This window comes from Sorex araneus, chromosome 2, assembly GCF_027595985.1.
Source record: "Sorex araneus isolate mSorAra2 chromosome 2, mSorAra2.pri, whole genome shotgun sequence".
NCBI lineage: Eukaryota > Metazoa > Chordata > Mammalia > Eulipotyphla > Soricidae > Sorex > Sorex araneus.
In genome coordinates, this window is record NC_073303.1 from 263,658,674 (window position 1) to 263,675,650 (window position 16,977).

At 49.9% G+C, this 16,977-nt stretch overlaps 1 protein-coding gene across 1 annotated transcript in view; it reads right to left on the reverse strand.

Moving 5' to 3' along the window:
* Positions 1-16,977, reverse strand: part of OBSCN (obscurin, cytoskeletal calmodulin and titin-interacting RhoGEF) — a 113,751-nt gene that overhangs the window by 93,971 nt on the left and 2,803 nt on the right. Inside the window, exons 3-10 of the mRNA XM_055127324.1 lie at positions 15,929-16,198; positions 14,992-15,252; positions 14,365-14,673; positions 13,695-13,961; positions 13,023-13,298; positions 12,419-12,694; positions 10,985-11,260; positions 10,175-10,450 (exon numbers count right to left, since the gene is read on the reverse strand). Of these exons, the coding sequence (XP_054983299.1) occupies positions 10,175-10,450; positions 10,985-11,260; positions 12,419-12,694; positions 13,023-13,298; positions 13,695-13,961; positions 14,365-14,673; positions 14,992-15,252; positions 15,929-16,198 (2,211 nt within the window). The remainder of the gene's footprint in view (positions 1-10,174; positions 10,451-10,984; positions 11,261-12,418; positions 12,695-13,022; positions 13,299-13,694; positions 13,962-14,364; positions 14,674-14,991; positions 15,253-15,928; positions 16,199-16,977) is intronic.

The window sequence follows — 16,977 nt, forward strand, 5'->3', positions numbered from 1 at the left end:
TACTGTTAATTTAGATTCAATCCCTGGCACCCCATATAACCCTGAGTGATCCACCAAGAGTGATCCCTGAGCACAGAGCCAAGAATAATCCCTAAACACAACCTGGTGTGACCCAAAAAACTAAATAAATAGGGGCTGGAACGATAGCACAGTGGGGAGGGCGTTTGCCTTGCATGCGGCCGACCCAGGTTTGATCCCCAGCATCCCATATGGTTCCCTGAGCACTGCCAGGAGTAATTCCTGAGTGAAGAGCCAGAAATAACCCCTGAGCATCACCGGGTGTGACCCAAAAGGAAAAAAAACTAAATAAATAAATTTTCTAATATTTCTAGTGTTGAACAGATCATACACTCTTGGAATATAACCTCTAACAATCATACTTAGATCTTCATACACTGTATTATATTAGATTTGTATAATATCTTCTTTTGGAGTGCAATTTTAAATTGGGAGGTGAATGACCACTCAGGGGACCCCAGGCTACTCCCAGAAATAGTCAAATAGTCCAAAAGTTCAGTGCAAATGCTCCAGGAAGTCAGAGCCAGTGCTCCAAGGGGCAATGCAACTCAGACCAGGGTCTATAGGGTGATGTCATCAGAATTCAGGCACTTCCACAACCAAACCCAGTAATGCCAGGGAGTGAACTGGGGTCAGGTCCATGCAATTTTCTATTTAAATAAATTTAAACAAAATATACTAGTAAATAGTGGGATTATTAAAACCATAATTTCAGTACCGTGCATTTCCTTCTAAGAGTTCAGTGTCAATATATCCTGTTTACTACAAGTGTTGGTATATTTTCCTCTTTCCAATATTCAGAAGTTTACTAGATTGGGGTTTTTTGGGTTTTTCTGTGTGAGGGAGAGTGTTTGTTTTGGGGCCACACCCAGTGGTGCCCAAGGCTTACTCCTGATTCTGAACTCAGGGATCACTCCCAACAGTGATGGAATCTTCATAAGCTGCATTATGTGGGTGCCAGGGATCAACCCTGGGGCAGCTGAGTGCAAGCCAAGCACCTTACCCACTGTACTTTCTCTCCAGGCCCTAATCTTATTTTTGTTTTGTTTTGTTTTATTAGTGAATCTCTAAGAGGGTACAGTTACAGATTTACAAATTTTTGTGCTTGTGTTTCAGTCATACAATGCTCGAGAACCCATCCCTCCACCAATGCCCATTCTCCACCACCGATGATCCCAGTATCCCTCCCACCCCCCACTCCATCCCCCCACCCCACCCCACCTCTGTGGCAGGGCATTCACTTTTGTTCTCTCTCTCCTTTTGGGTGTTGTGGTTTGCAATAGGGGTATTGAGTGCCATCGTGTTTAGTCTATAGTCTACTTTCAGCACGCATCTCCCATCCTGAGTGGGTCCTCCAACCACACTTTACTTGCTGTCCCCTTCTCTGAGCTGCCTTTTCCCCCAGCATGTGAGACCAGCTTCCAAGCCGTGGAGCCAAACTCCTGGTACTTATTTCTACTATTCTTGGGTATTAGTCTCCCATTCTGTTATTTTATATTCCACAGATGAGTGCAATCTTTCTACGTCTGTCTCTCTCTTTCTGACTCATTTCACTTAGCATACTTCCCATGTTGATCCACTTATATGCAAATTTCATGACTTCATCTTTTCTAACAGCTGCATAGTATTCCATTTGTAGATGTACTTTAACCAGTCATCTGTTCTCGGGCACTCGGGTTTTTTCCAGATTCTGACTATTGTAAACAGTGCTGCAATGAACATATAAGTTCAGATGTCATTTCAATTATACTTTTTTGCCACTCCGGGATATCATCCCAGAGGTGGTATTGCTGGGTCAAATGGGAGTTCAATTTCTAATTTTTTGAGAAGCATCCATATTGTTTTCCAAAAGGGCTGAACCAGTCAGCATTCCCACCAGCAGTGAAGGAGAGTCCCTTTCTCCCTACATCCACGCCAACACCAATTGTTTTTATTCTTTTGGATGTGTGACAGTCCAGGCCCTAATCTTTAGGACAATCTCCACAAACATGCAATTCATTCTTCCCAGACCAGAATATATTATTGGAGGCAGTAGACTTAGATTTCTCTGTGAAAATATTTCTCTTTGTTGGGGCTGGAGCAGGAGGTAGGGCATATGCTTTCAATATTGTTCGACTTGAGTTCGATCCCCGGCACCCTATATAGTCCCCTGGGCACTGCTAGGTGTGACCAAAATTTTTTATTATAGGTCCTACTTCATTAAAATTTCTAGGAGTCCTTATTTCTTCTTTAGTTTTGTTAGTTTTTATGATTTAGCCAAATTACCTTTCTAACATTACCATAATTTTCCATGCTCTTTTTGGGGGGAGTGGGAACAACTCAACCTGGTAGTGTCTAAAAGTTCATACAGTGCTAGGAATCAAACCCAGGAATCGAGGCACGAGCTTCAGACCTTGGATTTATCTACCCTTCCCCTCTCTGGTCTATATAAATGAAGCTCAATAATGAAATTCTCACAAGCACTGCACACGACACCACACAGTTCCAGGGACAGTCAGCAGTCAGGAGACAACGAGACCTAATGCTAAGACCCTCAGATCAAACAAAAATTTGCTCAGCCTCAGACCGGTGAAGGAGGCACATTATACCCTAAAGTATAAAAAGACAAACAAACAGGGCTCTCCCAGACAGGGTGCTGCTACACTGCAAGAGAACTGCAGTGGAACAGCACCCCTATCACTCTGTGCTCCTGAATGTATAGATCACAGCTCAGGGGTTATTCGGACAAGGGATATTCTAGAAGCATAAAGAGAAACGCGGTTTGGTTTAAAATCATATTATGATGGCAACAGGGCTACACCAGAGTAAAGAGGAACAGACCTGGGTGGGGGACAGCCCCCTTTCAGAAAAGCCAGAGATTAAAAAAAAAGAAAAAAAAAAAAAAAAGAAAAGCCAGAGATCAATTATGAGTTTCCTACAACTTGGATCAGTCCCAACTGTAGGATAACGTTGGTTTGCCCTTCCTCCCTGGCCACTGGGAGCTTGTGTTTGTTGACTGCACCCCAACCTGTCAACTACCTTTGTCTCCTGATAAGACTCTGACTTGTAAATATTTTCTTTCTCTTCTCCTTAATGTCCAAGGTTAGTTATTTCAGAGCAATTGCTTTTTGTATGGATACAATTAGACAGTTAAAAAGACAAGCCTGTGGCTTGGGAGTTGATTGACTCCGGATAATATTACCTCCTGGACATCTGCTCTCTCAACTTAAGCCTCAGTTGCCCTTAATTCTTAGATCCCCAAAAGCAGGGTCCTGACGAGGGACTGGATGGACCCAGGGTAAGCGGTGAGCTATGAGCTACCATGGCATCGAAATGGGCCTGGCCAAAGTGCCCTAATGCTTAACTATAAGTTAAGAGCTTGGTCATGGTCATGGACAAATTCTGCCATGATCCAAAAGTAGTGACTAGATTTGGACACTGCTGGGGTTGGGAATGACTGATCCAGCCTGAGCACTATAGTCTGAGTCTGTGGTGAGATGTTCCCAGAAGAGCCTATAAGCCTAAAAGTGTCTATTACTATGTCCATACAGAATGGTAAATATTAGGAAGGAGAATTAAAGATGCTAATTAAGTTGCAGGTCTAAGAGGAGAAACACACCTTAAGGGCTGTTTTGCCCTTGTGGGCTGCAGGTGGTCAGGAAGTCTGGAAAAACATTTTTGATCATGCTTCCCATGGGGAGGCATGGTTGGGAAGGCGTGGTGAGAGGGAAAAAAGAGCGACTTCGGGGAGAATGAATTGATTGACTGATTGAAGGAGAGAGGGGATTGAAGGAGAAAGAGAGAAGAGGAGAGAGCAGAGAGGGAGAGAAGAGAAGGAGATGGATACCGTGGAAAGAAAGAATTGCGCAGTGAGAAAGAGAGAGAAAGAGAGAGTAAGAGTGTTGGAAAGAGACAAGAGATGGAACAAATGGCAACTAATCAGCAACCAGCTTGGCCCTCGTTCTTCCTTTGTCCGTCCAAGGCAACAGTCGTCCCGGGTGGAAAAGCGGCTCGAGAACACTGAACACGGGTGGCGAGAGAGTCACCCGGAGAGCCCTCAAACATCCTTTCACATGTAATCCCCACTAGAGAGGGGGATTTACACAGCTCCGAGAGTGTGGAGATTTACACACCCAACCCCTGCACGTTTGAAGGTGAGAGGTTTATTTATTTTTTTGCTTTTTGGGTCACACTGGCAATGCACAGGGGCTACTCCTGGCTCTGCACTCAGGAATTACCCCTGGTGGTGCTCAGGGGACCATATGGGATGCTGGGGATTGAACCCGGGTTGGCTGTGTGCAAGGCAAATGCCCTACCCGTTGTACTACCGATCCAGCCCAAAGGTGAGAGGTTTAAAGCCGAGTTGTTTTTTTTTTTTTTTTTTTTTTTCCATTTATTTATTATTTTATTTGAGTCACAGTGATATGCACATTTACAAAGTTGCTCATGATTGGATTTCAGACAACTCCCATGCTTTCACCAGTGTACTTTTCCCACCACCAATGGTCCCAGTTTTCTTCCTGCCCTGCCACACTTTCCCACCCCCTGCCATTCTAGCATGCACTTTTCCTCTCTCTCTCTCTCTCTGTTTCTCTCTGTCTCTTTTTCTCTGTCTATCTCTCTCTGTCTCTCTGTCTCTCTCTGTCTCTGTATGTCTCTCTCTTGTCTCTCCAATTCTTTGTCTCTCTCTCTCTTTCCTCTTCCTCTATCTCTGTCTCCATCTCTCTCTGTCTCTGTCTCTCTGTCTCTCTCTTGTTCTCTTCCCCCTTTTGGGCCTTATGTCCTAACAACTTTTTTTTTTTTTATAGTTTATTTTTAATTAGTGAGTCAACGTGAGGGTACAGTTACAGATTTATACATTTTTGTGCTCATGTTTCTCCCTTACAGAGTTTGATAACCCATCCCTTCACCAGTGCCCATTCTCCACCACCAGTAAACCCAACATCCCACCCCCCCTTCCCAGTCCCGTCTCCCCCCACCCCACCCTGCCACTATGGCAGGGAATTCCCTTTTGTTCTCTCTCTCTGGTTAGGTGTTGTGGTTTGCAATAAAGGTGTTGAGTGGCCATTGCGTTCAGTCTCTAGTCTATATTTGGCCCGCATCATCTTTCCCCCTCATGACCAACAACCACATTTTACTTGCTGTTCCCTTCTCTGAGTTGCCCAGAGTGAGAGAACAGCCTCCAAGCCATGGTGACAACCTCCTGGTACTTATTTCTACTATTCTTGGGTGTTCGTCTTATAGTCTATTATTCTATATTCCACAGATGAGTGCAATCTTTCTATGTCTGTCTCTCTCTTTCTGACTCATTTCACTTAGCATGATACTTTCCATGTAGATCCACTTATATGCAAACGTCATGACCTCATTTTTTCTAACAGCTGCATAGTATTCCATTGTATATATGTACCAGAGTTTCTTCAACCAGTCATCTGTTCTAGGGCACTCGGGTTTTTTCCAGATTCTGGCTATTGTAAACAGTGCTGCGGTGAACATATAAGTGCATATGTCACTTCGACTATACTTTTTGGTAAAGCCGAGTTGTTGACAGAGAGGGATGGAGGTTGTTGCTCCTGATGCTGCCTGGACAAAGGACAAAGGAGATCAGAGCCACCCAGGGTGGGACTTGGCAGGACCTTGAGGCCACTCAGGGCTCCAGAAGCCCAGAAGGACCCTAAGGAGGCAATTCACTGTCCCAGCTGGGAGTTGTAAGGGCTCCAGACACCAGAAATCTGGTCATCAATGCTATGTCAGCTTGTCAGCCCAGCAAGGCAGGTATCTGGACACTGGCAACAGGAACATCTGAGGCACCTCAGACTCCTTGCAGAGGAGAGAAGGATCCAGAAAGCTAAGGTAGGGTGTGTGGATCTACTTTCTGCATGAGGATGGATTCAATAAATCCACCCCTATCCCCACACACACTGGGGATCTTGAGAAGCAAAATGGATTCTCAAACCTAGAGCTGCAGCACCTCCTGGTGGAAGAAGAAAAAATAGGGACAGAATGGAGGCAGCCTTCAGAAAGTAACCTGAGCCCCACAGAAACTCAGCATCTCTCTCGGACAAGTCTAAATAACCATTGTGAAGGAACCCAGGAAAAACACAGGAGGCACACAAAACTCAGCAAAACTCAGTTAACTAAATGAGAAAGAAAACGCAAAGAAGACAAACTAGGAAATGCTGCACACAGGCTGGCTTTGAACAAAGTCAGGAGTCAAAAGCAAACCTCCCAGGAAACAACACAGAGACTCCAAATCTGAGGGAAGCTGAAACTCCAGCCACGACTCAAGGGACAAAGTAGGAGAACTGGGGACTCCAAAATATGGGGAAATACCAGGGCATGAGACACGAAGAGGTGAGGAGAGAGAAGGGAACAGAGAGCCTAATCCAAGAAATAACAGCTGAGACTTCCACCCAAAAGGGCAGAACGTGCCACATTGAGGCATGAGACTGACATAACAGACATATTTTCTAGACACAAGGACACATCATGCAAAGTAATTGAAGGTAATTAGAGTTGGCTAGGGGGAAAAACTAAGTAGCACACAAAGACACCTCAATCAAGCTTTCATCAGACTTAGCAGAAACTGTACAAGCCAGAAGAGAGAAGAATAACACATTCACAGTTCTAAAAAATAAAAAAAAATTAACCAACAATGTTCTAGCTTGGAAAACTATCATTTAAGTATGCAGGTAAACAAAAGCTAATAGAATCTATCATTACTGAATCTGTGCTGTAAAAAAATTGCAGAAAGGAATTTCAGTACATGAAATCTTGGGCATGGTCATAGCAGGCTAGTAGACTCAAAAGGGAAGTTAGTAGACTCAAGCAAAAGGGAAATAAGTCAAAAATAAAACATCAAAAGGAAAGGGGAAATGGAGCGATCTATTTAGTCTGAAGTGAACCAACCAATACCAGCACAACATAGACAGTACTAAGGACAACGAAAATGTTTTAGTTTTTATGGTAACCATAAAACTTTGGACCAAAGACTTAAAGAAAAAATGATGAAACTGAGTGAATCAACAATAAAACACATCCAAAAGACATACAGAAATGAATGGGAAAGGCAATAACAGAAATATAGTACAACCAGACCCCACATTTTCCCCCCAAAGAAAAATAAGAGAATATCAATCAGTTTCAAACATACTCATCAAAACACACAGAATGGCTAGATAGATTTTTAGGAGCAGGATTCAACTACACAGGTCTTACACAAGATATAAATACAAACACAGGCTCAGAGTAAAGGCTGGAGGGAGGAGTTCAAGACAATAATGCAGAGAAGTGGAGAGAACTACTAGCCTCATATCCCATAAAACTAATACTTTAAAAAATGTAATTAGGGGCTGGAGCGATAGCACAGCGGGTAAGGCGTCTACGGCCAACCCAGGTTCGAATCCCAGCATCCCATATGGTCCCCTGAGCACCACCAGGAATAATTCCTGAGTGCAGAGCCAGGAGTAACCCCTGTGTGTTGCCAGATGTGACCCAAAAAGCAAAAAAAAAAAAAGAAAAGAAAAGAAAAGAAAGAAAAAAATGTAATTAAATGTAAAGATTAAGGTTATATAGGGGTCAGGGCAATAGTACAGTGGGTAAGGCATTGTCATGCATACAGCCAACCCAGGTTTGATCCATAGCATCCCACAGGGTCCTCTGAGCCTGTCAGGAGTGATTCCTGAGTGCAGAGCTAGAAGTAAGTCCTGAAAACCCCTGGATGTGACCCAAAAACAAACAAACAAACATATATATCTATATAAAAGAGAGACTGGAGTCAGATTCACGATAGCACAGCAGACAGGGCGTTTGCCGTGTACCCGGCCAACCTGGGTTCAATTCCTCCATCCCTCTCAGAGAGCCCAGAAAGCTACCGAGAGTATCCCGCCCACACAGCAGAACCTGGCAAGCTACCTGTGGAGTATTCAATATGCCAAAAACAGTAACAAGTCTCACAATGGAGATGTTACTGGTGCCCACTCGAGAAAATCGATGAACAACCGGACAACAGTGCAACAGTGCTATAGTGCCATACAGAAGAGACTGGAAATTCTAAGAGAAATGGGCAAACAGTATCTGATAGCCTCCCAGGACTGAACACCAAAGAGAAATGCTGGAACAGACCAACCAATCACAAGAAGAGAAAGAGAAACGTTACCATCTCTGAGAATAACAAGTCTGATCATAGGGTTCACCAGGGAAATCTACAAACTGTGAAAAAATTCCTCCCATCCTGCTCAAACTCTTCACTGTCACTGTATCACTGTCATCCCGTTGTTCATCGATTTACTCGAGCGGGCACCAGTAACATCTGTATTCCTCCCAGCCCTGAGATTTTAGCAGCCTCTCCTTACTCGTGTTTCCCAACAGAAAAGAGACGTTGGGGACTCTTTCAGGGTCAAGTGAATGAGACCTATCGTCACTGTTTATCAAATACGCCATATCAAATACACCACGGGTAGCTTGCCAGGCTCTGCCCGTGCGGGTGGGGGATACTCTCAGTAGCTTGCCGGGCTCTCCAAGAGTTTTATATATGTATAAAACTCTCTATGATTTGTTACTTACTGTCTGAACTCCATCAAATATGGTGTGGTAATTATGGAAAATGGGTAGAAAGTGTCTTATAAGTGGTTGGTGGTCTGGAAAGCGGCCTGGAGCGTGGCAGTGGTTGGGTAGTGGAGGTCGGCTGCCGGGGCTAGGTCCCTTGGGGTTGGGAGGGTTCTCACCCTCCCCCCTCTGGAGCACCCCGAGTGAAAACAGCCTGGCGTGGAGATCGGTAGCATGGCTTTGGGGTCTCATCTTATACTCTCATCTGGGAGGAGCAGTCGTTTTTTCCTCTCTCTCTCTCTCAAAATTTATCAAACTTAAGATGTCAATTAATACGGAGACTGTACTATCTCTAAACGATAGCTTTGCAGGCACAAGCAGAAAAGATACACAGAGATGGACGCTTTCACGTTAATTGTATTGATATTTTGCAATTACTGCAGAAAATAGCAAAGATATTATCAAAGGGATGCACTCTAGAACAAGTTAGGTTATTAGTCTAAGGAGCTGGTTTGAGATCTGTAATTCTGGATAATCCTCAAAGCAAGCAGGAAACAACACATAGAGATAAGACTGTGGTTTGTCTCCTGATGCCTCTCTAGTTGACTACCTTCCTGCAATTCCTCATACTACCTCCTTAAAATGTCCTGGCACATCCTTAGTCTCCTATTAAAGAATACCACCCTTATAGGAAAAGAACCCACAATACAGCATTTAGCCATTTGCTCTTAATTGCCTCTTTAGTGGCCATATCTCCAAATGCAGTTGTTCTAGGGGGTTAGGATTTACTAACCAAATTTGAGGGGGAATATAATCCAATTTTTAGCTGGGTCCAAGTCTGTGCTTGTAGGATATATCCTTAGGTTGTTTTCATATTATTGAGGCAAGGTGCACTCTTCCCTAGTGAATTTCTTAATTCTTAAAAAAATAATAAAGAGGGTACACACCCTAATGCACTCTAGACATCAGTCTCTCTCATCCCACACCAGAAAATAGCATAAAAATGAAACCTACAGACCAATCAGCTAATAAACAGAACTGCAAAAACTCCTCCACAAAACCTTGGCAAATCATGAGACATCTCATCAAGAGAATCACCCATCTGTTTGAGGCAGTATGCATGTGAGTTCAACACAGCCAAGAAAAATAATGTTCCACAGCATATCACCAAAGAGAAAGATCAGAATCTCCTTATCTATCAATAAATACTAGGAACTCATCAGGAAAGATTCAACATGTGCTTCTGGGGCTGCAGAAACAGTACAGCAGGTCAGGCATTTGCTGTGCCTGCAGGTGTCCCACATTTGATCCCAAGCACCTCAAACAGTCCCCCGGGCCCCACCAAGAGTGACCCCTGAGTGCAGAACCAGGAGTAAACCCAGAGCACCACTGTGTATGGCCCCAAAATTAATAGACAAAACTTAAAAGAATGCCCACCCACCCCACACATACACACACACAGTTCCATACATTTACTTCAACTCCAAATCACTGGGCCCAAAAACAGGCGGCAAACAAAATGAAAAGTAGGGGACATGAGATGCAATCTCCCAGAAAGAGCACATGGTTCACTGGACAAAAATCAACCCGACTGGCCATCCCCATAAATGCAGTTAGAACCCCGACTGACCTGTGACGTCCAGGCGGAAGGAGAGCTTCTGGCCCCCGGCCTCACAGCTGTACTCCCCAGAATCCGCCTTCCCCGCCTGCTGCACCACCAGCCGCCGCGTGCAGCCCTGGGCCTCCACACGCACCTTCGAGCTCCCGCTCAGCTTCTTCCCGTCCTTGAACCACGTCACCTCTGTCTGGGCCTGGGCCACCTCACAGCTCAGGGTGGCGCTGGCCCCCGCCTCGGCCTGCACCACCTGGCCTGCTGCCTGCTCCTGGGCAAACACCGCCTTCGGCTCTGGGGACAGAGGGACACGGTCAGAGGCCTGGATCAGACCCAGCTCATGCCTGCAGGTGATGGTGCAGGCAGGGCCCCGCAGGGATGCTGACCTGCTGGACATGCACGCTCTCATCTGCTGCCCAGTGCCTCCCTCTGCACATCTGAGCCCCGCACACACGGCTGACAGGCTGCAGCCTCATGCCTCCGACCTCTGTCCAGCCACCACTGCCTGCTCCAGGGACAGCATGGCCCCCAGTACCAAGCCCAGGCCTGCACTGCCCCCCACCTGTGCCCACCAGGCCTGGCCACAGGGCTCAGAGAAGCTGCCTGTGAAATCCACAGCCAGACCTGGCCCTCCCTCTGTCTGGGTCACCACACGCACATGGGGGTGCTGACAGCCAGGGGGACCCCCACAATGCACCTCCTCTCAGTCATCACCGTCGTCCCCAACACCCAGGTCAGCCCACTCGCCGCAGCAGGCCCAAGGCCGAGACCACCAGGACCACAGCCAGACCCTCCCCACCCAACAGGCTATTCACCGCCCACACTGACCTGTGACGTCCAGGCGGAAGGAGAGCTTCTGGCCCCCGGCCTCACAGCTGTACTCCCCAGAATCCGCCTTCCCCGCCTGCTGCACCACCAGCCGCCGCGTGCAGCCCTGGGCCTCCACACGCACCTTCGAGCTCCCGCTCAGCTTCTTCCCATCCTTGAACCACGTCACCTCTGTCTGGGCCTGGGTCACCTCGCAGCTCAGGGTGGCGCTGGCCCCCGCCTCGGCCTGCACCACCTGGCCTGCTGCCTGCTCCTTGGCAAACACCACCTTCGGCTCTGGGGACAAGAAGAGACACCCAATCCTACAACTGCCACACACTTTAGATCACAGTCTGAGGTCCCACTATGGGGGCCCTGCATGGTTACTGCAACATATGGCAGCTTCCCTAGGTACAAATGTCTCAGTGTTTCTACGTGTACCAGGAAAGGAAGTGACAGTCTCCACTGCACCATAAGTAGATATGCTGGAAGGAGAATTTAGGGGCTTCACCTAGACTCTCTGAGGCCAGTGAGGAGCAAGCATCCTTCAGAGTATGTCGTGAGAGGGTAGGGAGATAGTTCAGGGGTTAGTTTGTTTTCACCATTTGACTGCCTAAGCATTGCCAAGGGAGGTCCTGGTGAATCCTGAGCATCACTGGGGTGGGCCAGGTGGTCCCTAGCACTTCAGGATTTAAGCAGCACCACATCCTCAGGCCCATACATCAAATCACCAGATTTTATTGGCAAAGAATTGCAAGGAGGGCTGGAGTGATAGCACAGTGGGTAGGGCGTTTGCCTTGCATGCAGCCGACTCGGGTTCGATTCCCAGCATCCAATATGGTCCTCTGAGCACCGCCAGGGGTAATTCCTGAGTGCAGAGCCAGAAATAACCCGTGTGCATCACCCGGTGTGACAAAAAAAAAAGAAAGAAAGAAAAAAGGAATTGCAAGGAGTGGTTGCCAGATGCCTTGAGCACTTCTTGAGAGAGTCCCCCACAAAAAAAGAAAAAAAGAAGAATGCATAGATTTCTGGGAAAAGTCAGGGACTCCAGACTGAGACTTTCCTTCTACAAACTCTCTTGGCACCTCTAGGTGCACTGAGCCCCTTTCTCAGTATGAAAGGGCTCAAAAGCACCCTTCCTACACCAGCAACAAACAACAAAGGGAACTCCTCAGGACACAGCAGGCAGTGGTTAGAGAAAAAACACACAGCTGATTAGCACGCAGGAGCAGAAAACGCAGGTACTCTGTAGTCAGCCCAAAGTCCTTCTTCCCCTGGATTTCCTAGCACTGTACACTCCTTTAACGTTCATTTGTTAACTTTCTATTTTCCCAAATCGAGAAGTTCCAGCCCATCATGCGCACCAGAGGCAGGTCAGGCAGCTCAGCCTCACAAGTGTTAGGTGCAGCCTGACCTGCTCTCTCCCCACCGAGCCTTGGAGGAGGCAATGCTCACCACGGACACACAGTTGGAAGTCCACAGAGTCCTCGCCCACACGGCACGAGTAAGTGCCCTCATCCTGCCTGGTAACAGAGGTAGCTCGCAGCCGGTGCCACGTGCCCTGGTCCTCCCATGTGAAGTGCTGGCTGGAACGGCTGAGCTCTTTGCCATCCTTGTACCAGCACACATGAGCCTGGGACTCCGAGGTCTGACACTCAAAGTAGACAGGGCCCCCAGCCACTGCATCCACACAGCCCCCCGTCGTATCTTTGTGCAGGAAAGATATAAGCCCTGCAGGGACCAAGATGGAGCACAGAGTTAGGATTTCACAGTCCTGACCACAGGTGCGCTGGATACCAGCCCCACCAGGTCCCCTGCAGAGACAGAGCCAGTCCAAATGGCCAACCACTGAGGAAGGTCTTTCCCATGAAACAGTAGAACCCCACCCTTATACCCATGGAAATGGCAGGATTACATGTTCCCAATTCCCCACAGGGCCAAAGAATATTGGTTTTAGCTGCCTGGACTCCCAGAGACTGGCAGAGCTGTGGCATAAGCTGAGTGGTGACAAGAAGTGAGAATACTGATCCCCGCCTGCCCACTCTCCAAAGGACATCACCTTGCACAGACAGCTGGTAGGCAAGACGGTCCCCACGGCTGACACACTCATAGAGACCAGCATCGTCCCGCACCACGTCCCGCACCAATAACACCCGCCGACTGTCCATGGCCTGCACTTCATACTTGGGGCCTGGGGGCAGTACGTGGCCATCCTTCAGCCACGTCACAGCCGCAGCCTGGTCTGACAGCTCAGCCAGTAGCTGTGCCTCCTCATGCAGTCGGACAAGCACCTCCTGTGCAGCTGCTGGATGCTTTGTGGGCAGTTCTGGGGCAGCTGGGGAAAAAGAAAGATGAACAAAGGAGGTGGACAAAGGGGAAAGAACAAGGAAAGTGGGCAGAAAAGCACAGCAGAGAGGGAAGTGGACAAAAAATGAGTGTGCAGGTGATTGTGGAGGAGTGGACAGAGGGTGAACACAGGGGAGTGAAGAAGACAGGACAAGATTTGGAGTGGGAAGGAGCCAGTGAAAAGAGAGATGGAAGGGGAAGAAGGAAGGGAAAGCCACAGAAGAGATGAGACTCCCCATGAGGGGCCCCCAAGTGCTTCATCCATTCACACAGTGGCTGGAGTCACACACCCAGTGATAGACTCTCCCTCATCCAGGCAAGCTCCTCACAGTCCTAACTCCATCCTCAAGGAAATGGGGCCTCCAAGGGCTCAGGGGCTCCCTACCTCGGACCTCCATGCGGATACTGCTCTCAATGCCGTTGGCCACAAACTTGAGCTCAGCACCATGCAGGCTCGCGGGCACTGCACGGATGGTGAGGATGTGCCGGGTGCCATCACAGCGGATCTCGTATACGTTACTGGCCTTCAGGACTTGCCCATCCAGGAACCACTCGCCCATCGAGACCAAAGTGAGGTCCACAGAAAAGGTCACCTCACTGCCCTCCACTGCCTCCACTGCCTTTAGGGGTGTCTTCACGGCCAGCTGGGGAGCTGTGGGGTGGCAATTTCAGAAAGGATCAAGGTCCCTTGCCATTCCAACCCCCTTTCCAAGCCTGGGCCCAAGGTCCCCCTTCTCCATGAAGCTCACAGGCAGATTCATAGTAACCACCGTGTATGTGGGATCAAGCACAAAACAAGGATGAGTCAACCCAAATCCTCTCTGGCCCCCACAAACCTGGCAGGTTGGACAAAAATTAGCTCCCACAGGACTGAGAGCTGTTTTAGGGTCTCCCTCCTCTTCCCCCAAAAGGAGGTTCACACAGCATCAGGACTCTGGTGCCCCATCCCCAACAAAGTGATCTATGAGGTGACCCTAGCCTCAGCTATGAGACTGGGCTGCACTCAGAAATGGGTGACTCAGGAGAGAGCATGGGACAAAACCATCCCCACTTACTCAGGTGGATGGTCCCTGGGAACTCAAGGTAGGGGCTCTGGCCAAAGTTGTTCACAGCTGACACCCGGAACTGATAGTCCCCTTCCTGGGCCACACTCGCTATGGTCAGTTCAGACGTGGCTACCCATTCAGCCTCGTGGCATCGGCTCCAGGCATAGGCTCCAAGTCTTCTCTTCTCCACCAGATAGCCATTGATGGGAACAGGGCGGTCCCCATGTGGTGGTGGGGACCAGCTGAGAGTCACAGAGCCCTCCGTCTTGGATTTCACCACAGGAGTCTCTGGGGCATACAGAGGCGGCTTCCTGGGGGCTAGGGGAGCACAAGCTGACATCACAACTGGGAGCACCTCCCAGAGTCCTGGGTTGGCGTGCCACCCAATTTCACTCCAGAGGTTAATAGAAAGTTGACCTTTCTATTGTGAGTTGACCACACTCACATACCCCTTCCCCACACCCTGCTCCTACAAGGGTCTTCACCATCTATGGAGAAGAGAATCAGAGATCTCACTTCACAGGTAGCCATGTTGACCACAATGTAGTGGACAAATCAGAGGAAACCAGAGTTATGACCCAGCCCCTTTCACACACAGTGAGGGCGGGAGGGTCACCACCTTAGCAAGGCACTAACCTGACACACAGAACTGGGTGGAGGTCCGGCAATCCCCAGCCACAAACACCACCTCGCCCATGTCCTCCAGGCTGCATTGGGAGATGGTCAGCGTATGACAGGAGCCCTCGCTAGTGATGCTCACACGGCCTCCAGGCACCACCTCTTCCTGGTTGCGCAGCCAGCGAATGGGGCCCTCGGGCTTGGCCAACTCCACCCAGAACATGGCCGTGTCACCAGCGCGAACTGCAGTCTTCCTAGGGAGCTTCCGGATGAGGTTGCCTACATATGCACAGCAGGGACTGATCAGACTCAGTGTTGCTGAAGGAAAGGGGCTCCCTCAGGTGGGCCCATTCTGAGGAGCGCTGTCTGGAGGGTGCTGAGGGGGAAGTTCTGGGGGCAATGTCTGAGGGGATTGCCATCTGAGGAGCACTGAGACGGTTGTCATCTAAGGGGATCACTGTCTTGGAGGGTGCTGCCTGTGGGATCGTAGCCTAGAGGATGCTATCTGAGGGGGTTGCTGTTTGGGGGCAGTGTCTGGGGAGTCACTGTATGAAGGGGGTGCTATCTGGGGGGAGCTGTCTGAGGGGGAGATGTGCAGAGGACCCTCTGAAGGGGGTCGCTGTCTAAGAGGCACTATGGCACTGTGGGGGCTGCCAGCTGAGGGGCACCATCTGAGCGGGTTGCTGTCTGGGGGAGTCATCTGAGAGGACACTGAAAGCGGCACTGTCTGGAAAATTACTTCTAAGGTTGAAGTTTGTTATCTAAGGAAGCTGCTCTCTGCCGAGGAAGTGCTGCCTGAGGGGCTCTGCCTGGAGGTGTGGTGTTGTCTGAGGGGGCATTATCTGGGGGCCACTGTCTGGGGGACCGCTGCCTTAAGGAATCTGCCTGGGGCAGTGTTACAGAGACCCCCTCCTCCCGTGGGGCTCCACAACCCTTCCTGGAGCAGCCCTCCCACCTTGCACTGAGAGCTCGGCCACCGTTCGGCTGCCCTCGGCCATCTCGCACACATAGACAGCGTCGTCATCCGCGGAGACATCGCGCACAGTCAGGCGGCGCTCGGTGCCTGCCTCCTCGATGCCGTACTTGGCACTGGCCCACAGCCGCGTCTCCTCCTTGTACCAGGTGGCCTGTGTGGCGGCCTGCGGCACCTCGCAACGAAACGTGGCCGACTCCTTCTCCCGCACCTCCACGTCCTTCAGCCGCTCCCTGAAGGGCACGGCGGGCTCTGCAGGGAGGGCGCGAAGTGAGCTCCAGGCACCACAGTCCGGGAGAGGACGGTGGGCTCCGCGGGCCCGCGGCACACCGAGGGTCGCTTCCCAGCGACGCGCCCTGAGGGCGGGTGCAACAGGCTCCTCGTGCAAAGAAGGCTCTCTTCTCCCCTAGTCCAGGTCACGGTCGCCAGCCCACCCCGGGGGCAAACATTTGTTCTGGCCCCGCAACTCTGCCACCCAGGCCCCGTAAGCCCCCAGGGACCCCCAAATACCTGCGAAGGCTCAGCAACTGTCCCCAACAGAAGAATGCCACACGCGCACATGCACATTCAGGTGTACACGCACCCAAAGACACCCTTTCACGCCCCAGCACGTGCCCACACAGACACACTCCTCACACGCACACGCAGACACACAAGCAGTCACACACGCAGGCGTGCCCCCTCTCATACGCGGGTGGCCCCTCACATGCGCAGGCGAGCCCCCTCACACACGCATGCGCCCCTCACACACGCAGGTGCGCCTAACACGCAGGTGCCCCCTCACACACGCAAGAAAGCCCCTCACACATGCAGGTGCCCCCTCACAGACGCAGACAAGCCCCTCACACACGCAGGTGCGCCTAACACGCAGGCGCCCCTCACACATGCAGGTGCCCCCTCACAGACGCAGACAAGCCCCTCGCACGCGCAGGCGCGCCCCACACGCGCAGGCGCGTCCCCGACACACCCCGCGAGCGGCCGGCAGGGCGGGGCAAGCCTGGCCCCGCCCACGGCGCCGCCCCGCGCGCTCA